Consider the following 5,201-nt stretch of genomic DNA (forward strand, 5'->3'; position numbering starts at 1 on the left):
AAAAAAAAATGCATATAGAGGATGCATCCCATTAACACGCAAGCTGCTTATGTCTCCCAAACTTCAAAGAGAAAAGCAAGCTGCTGTGCCCACATATTTGCTTTGAGCTATGGCCCCCACACTCCCATCTTTTTCAGAGCCAGGTCTCCAGAGTTGTCTACTCTTGCCAGTTTTCACACCCTCCTTCGTGTTCTTTGTTCATTCCCTCCAGCATCTTCCTTCACTTCACCTATCCACAACTCCCCTGAAACAGGTCTCACCAGAAAAACTAATGATTTCTATATTATTGAATCTAATCAGTATTTTTTATTCCAGTTTTGTTTATCTCTTGGTAGTATTCCTCTGTCCGCTGTCTCAGTTACTTATAAGGATTTTTTTTTTTTTTTTTTTTTTTTTGCGGAACCAGGGATTAAACTCAGGCCCTTGCGCTTGCCAGGGAAGCGCTTATTTCACTGAGCCATCTTCCTGGCCCCCAGGGAATATAAATATTTAAGACAAAACTCAGCTGGGGATATAACAGCAGCACAGAACCTACCTGGCAAGCATGAGGTCCTGAGTTCAATTCCTAGTACCTACAAAAAAGAACACTGATCTTTGCTCCAACACAACCAAATTTAAATGAATAAGAAGGGGCTATGGAGCTAGTCCAGCAGTCTAAGCACCTGTGTGGCAAGCACAAAAACTGGGGTTTGATCCCCACCCAGTACTACATGCTGGGTGTGCTGTACTGGCCATCAAGACTGGCATGGTGGTCCATACCAGTATCCTAGCACTAGGGAAGCTGAGACAGGCTGTGCGTAGCAAGACCCTGTACCAAACAAATGAATACAATATTAATAAAATAAAATGAATCAGATGAAATATGATAGTAGAAATATTTGTTGACTAATATTTGGATGATGGGTACATGGATGATCCTTGTACTATTCATTCTACTTCTTTTTTTTTTTTTTTTTTTGCGGAACTGGGGATTGAACTCAGGCCTTTGTGCTTGCCAGGCAAGTGCTTATTCTACTGAGCCATCTCCCCAGCCCTTCATTCTGCTTCTGTGTTTGAAAATTACCATTAAAAGCTAGGTATTGGTGACACACACTTGTAATCTCAGCACTCTGAGAAGCTCAAACAGGAGGATTGCGAGTTTGCAAGTTCAAACCCAGCACTTAGTGACTTAGAGGGACCTTATCTCAGTTTTTTGTTTTTGTTTTTTGCGGTACCAGGGATTAAACTCAGGACCCTGCACTTACCAGGCAAGCGCTTATTCTACTAAGTTATCTCCCGAGACTCCAATAATTTTTTTTTTAAGAGCTGGAGATATAGTTCAGTGCAATTTAATACCCAGTGCACTAACTATTTATTTATTTATTTTTGTGTGTATGTGTGGCCAGCTCAGCCCGCCTGGGGGTAGGGCTGGCTGGCATGTGGTGCTAGGGGATTGAACCACGGTCCCTGTGCTTTGTTAAACTTGTTCTAAGTAGGTGCTTTAGACCACTGAGCCATCTCACCAGCCATAAAATTTATTTATTTATTTATTTATTTTTGTGTGCACTAACTAAATAAGTAGAAAATTACCATTAAAACAAAAAGGGTCACATGTTGGAGCTATTGTGTAATACTCCCTGGGCCTGGGAGATGGCTCAGTAGAATAGGCGCTTCCCTGGCAAGTGCAAGGATCTGAGTTCAATCCCTGGTTCTGCCAAAATAAATAAGGGGGCAGGGAGATGGCTCAGTAGAATAAGCACTTCCCTGGCAAGCGCAAGGGCCTGAGTTTAATCCCCGGTTCCGCAAAAAAAAAAAAAAAAGAACAAAATAAATAAATAAATAGTACTCCCAGGAAGAATGTGTACCAAACCGTAACAGTGGTCTTTTCTGAAGAGGAAGGGATAGGAGGATTATTGGGAGTTGACTCAATGTAGACTTTAATGTTTTCTGTATTTTTTACTTGTCTGTGCTTTAGTCCAACAAAATATCCTTTGGAGAACTTACATCCTTTCAACACAGAACCCAAATGGCTCAATGGGAGAGGCTGCAGAACCTTGACAGCTCATTTCAGGACAAACTGGACCAGCTGTACTTACACACCCTCCTGCCAGTGGACATCCGGCAGCACTTGGCTGTCTGGATTGAAGACCAGAACTGGTGAGTGAGTGGTTCAGGAGTTGGGCAGATGAGGAGGGTGGTTCCTATCTTTTAGGCTCCCAGGATTTTAGAGGGATCTTAAAAGGGGTTGAAAGGCCTTCAGGACAGCAGCTCCCTTGCCGAGACATTAATCCTTGTTATTTCTGGTCCGCAGGCAGGAAGCTGCACTAGGCAATGATAATTCCAAGGCCAACATGCTGTTCTTCCAGTTTGTGGACCAACTGAACAATGAATGTGGCCGTTGCAGCCAAGATCCCGAGTGCAGTTTACTGCTGCAGCACAACTTACGAAAATTCTGCCGGGACATTCAGGTGCTTGGAAGAATTGTGAATGAGGCAGGACTGGCAGCCAAGTGTGAAGTTGGGGGTGTGGTATCTGGAGGCATGAAGGGAAAGAAGCAGATTTGGGGAGAGAGGGTCAGCATTTGGACTTGGAGGATCACTGGTGGGCAGCAGTGCAGTCTGGCTGATGCTGTTGGGAAAATGCCTGGTTTGAAGTCAAAGGGAACAGGGCCAGAGACCTTAGTGGGAGGGTCTTGACGGGTAAGTTATTGAAGGTAGTTGAATTAGATCAATCCTTCCTCTTTCCCTACTCTAGGCCTTACCGCAGGGCTCTACCCAATTGGCTGAGATGATCTTTAATCTCCTTCTGGAAGAAAAAAGAATTCTGAACCAGGCTCAGAGGGCTGAAGTGGTGAGAAGAATTTGTGGTGTTGGAGACTCCTGGGATAGCAGTAGATAAGGACTGTGAAAAAGATTCAGGGAATTTGTTTCAGAACGGAATTACCTCACGTCCAGTGGTATAGTGTCAGGCCTGGATTTGAGGGGTGAAAGGTCAGAGTTAAAGATGCTCAGAGCCTCTTATTTTAGGGGCAAGGAAGTCCAACTGTGGAAGTACCTGTGGAGAGCCAGCAGTCTGAGATTGAATCCCGGATCCTGGATTTAAGGGCTATGATGGAGGTTGGTCCATGGCAAGAGTTGGGGTGGGCAGGGCTCACCCTGTCTCCTCTGTTAGAAGCAGCCTTATTGGGGTTCCATGCCTCTGCAGATGCTGGTGAAGTCCATCCGACAAGTGAAAGACCTTCATGATGTCTTCAGCTTTCGATATATGGTACTCAATAAAGGTATGAAGCATTCAAAGGGGTGGGAGAGAGGACAGGTGTCTGCTGGGAGGCCAATGGTGGAGGAGAATAGAAGGGGAAAGCACCAGTGGGCAGTAGTCACCTTTGGTCACTTCTCTCAGACTATATTCCTGCTGCCACACAGAGCTCAGAGTGCCACGGTGTGTTTTGGAGGTTGGGCCTGAGGTGCAGCAGAGGGAAGCTAATGGATGTTGGAAGAGATGCTTGAAAAACTGCCTTAGCAGGGGAGGAGACCTGGACCTTCCAGTCCGTTCATATTTGCCCGAGGGTCTCTGGTTGCCTGTGCTTTGTTTGTTTTTTTTCCTTTTTCTCCCACTAAAGATTCTTCTTTCTTGTAATCCCAGCACTTGGAAGGCTGAGGCAGGAGGATTACCATGCCATTGAGGCCAATCTGAGCTAGTGAACTCAAGGCCACCTTGAACTACACAGCAAGAGACCCTGTCTCAAAACAAAAGGAAACAATAAAGATTCCCCTTTGTGATTCTGACTGAGACCCCGAGGCAGGAAGGAGAGGGAAGGAGCACCTGTTCTGACTCTCCTTCCTGCTGTTCAGGGACCTCGTCCTCTGACCCACATCAGAACAAACAGCGGCAGCTTGTGCAAGAAACTCTCAATGAACTGGACAAAAGGAGAAAGGTGGGAGGCAGAGGATGGAGTGGGCAGAAGGGAAATGGGAAAATAGAGGCCTCTGGAGGTTCTGGCCCCGAGGCCTTGACTTCCTTTCCTCCTCTCCCTTAGTAGGAGGGTGGGAGGTGCTGGGCATGTGCTTAGAGCGTGCATACCGGCTCTCTCCTAGGAGGTGCTTGATGCCTCCAAAGCGCTGCTAGGCCGACTGACCACCCTCGTCAATCTCCTACTGCCAAACTTGGATGAGTGGAAAACCCAGCAGCAGAGAGCCTGCATTGGAGCCCCACTAAAGCCTGGGCTGGAACAGCTAGAGAAGTGGTGAGCAGAAACACGCTTTCTCTTAAGCCTTGTGTGCACTTGGCACCGGCCACACTATGCATCTGTAGGCTGCAGCCCACAGCGTACAGAGGAGCTCTTCCTCTCACTAGTCTGCTCTCTGGGTGGAGCCCAGCTTGCTGGTCTGACCAAGGCAGTCCTCTGCTTTTCATCCTCACCATCTAGGGAGCCAAAGCCCATGCTTAGCATTGATGAAATGATGGCTTACTCCATAGTATGATTTGACAGGAAACTACATCCCCAGTCCTTTTTAAAAAATTTTAACTTTGAGACAAGGTTTCATTATGTTGTTAAGGCTAGACTTGAATTCAGGATGCTTTTACTTCAGCCTCTTGTGGCACAGGGGTTTTAGGATATGTAAACACACTGGCTGTCCTTCCTTTGTGGAGGGGGAGTTGTTTTTTGTTTTTTTAGGTTTATTTTTTGAGACAAGTTCATGCTATGTAGCCTAGGATGGCCTTGAACTCAGCCATCCTCCTTCATGATGTGGAAAACTTCCTAATAATATTCTTTTACTTTCTTACAAAATTCCAGCTCAATAACTGGGCATGATGGTATATGCCTGTGATCCCAACACTTGGGAGACTGAGGTAGAAGAATGGCTGGGAGTTCTGAGATTGGCCTGGGACAAATAGTAAACTGTAATAAGTTCACTATCTCAAAAGAAAAAGGGGGAGAAAAAACACACAAAAAAAAATTCACTATAATTTTATGTGGGTTTTTTTTTTTTTTTTTGGTTGTTTTTGGCAGAACCGGGGATTGAACTCAGGCCCTTGCGCTTGCCAAGGAAGCACTTATTCCACTGAGCCATCTCCCCAGCCCCCAAAAATTCACTATAGTTTAAACTTTTCAAAATATACCATATCGAGGGGCTGGTGAGATGGCTCAGTGGTCTAAAGCACCTACTTAGAACAAGCTTAGCAAAGCACGTGGACCGCGGTTCAATCCCCCAGCACCACAT

At 45.7% G+C, this 5,201-nt stretch overlaps 1 protein-coding gene across 3 annotated transcripts in view; it reads left to right on the forward strand.

The window, feature by feature from the left end:
• Stat2 (signal transducer and activator of transcription 2) overlaps positions 1 to 5,201 on the forward strand; it is a 22,950-nt gene that overhangs the window by 1,840 nt on the left and 15,909 nt on the right. For 2 of the 3 annotated variants that reach the window (XM_023707363.1, XM_023707362.1), the window contains 7 exons: positions 1,955 to 2,136; positions 2,291 to 2,447; positions 2,734 to 2,829; positions 3,006 to 3,095; positions 3,184 to 3,259; positions 3,831 to 3,913; positions 4,074 to 4,222. In XM_023707363.1, the coding sequence (XP_023563131.1) occupies positions 2,006 to 2,136; positions 2,291 to 2,447; positions 2,734 to 2,829; positions 3,006 to 3,095; positions 3,184 to 3,259; positions 3,831 to 3,913; positions 4,074 to 4,222 (782 nt within the window). In that variant the 5' untranslated portion in view covers positions 1,955 to 2,005. The remainder of the gene's footprint in view (positions 1 to 1,954; positions 2,137 to 2,290; positions 2,448 to 2,733; positions 2,830 to 3,005; positions 3,096 to 3,183; positions 3,260 to 3,830; positions 3,914 to 4,073; positions 4,223 to 5,201) is intronic. The other variant, XM_004647112.2, reaches the window with a different exon arrangement.

The sequence above is a fragment of the Octodon degus genome, unplaced genomic scaffold (assembly GCF_000260255.1).
Source record: "Octodon degus isolate 3935 unplaced genomic scaffold, OctDeg1.0 scaffold00287, whole genome shotgun sequence".
NCBI classification, from domain to species: Eukaryota; Metazoa; Chordata; class Mammalia; order Rodentia; family Octodontidae; genus Octodon; species Octodon degus.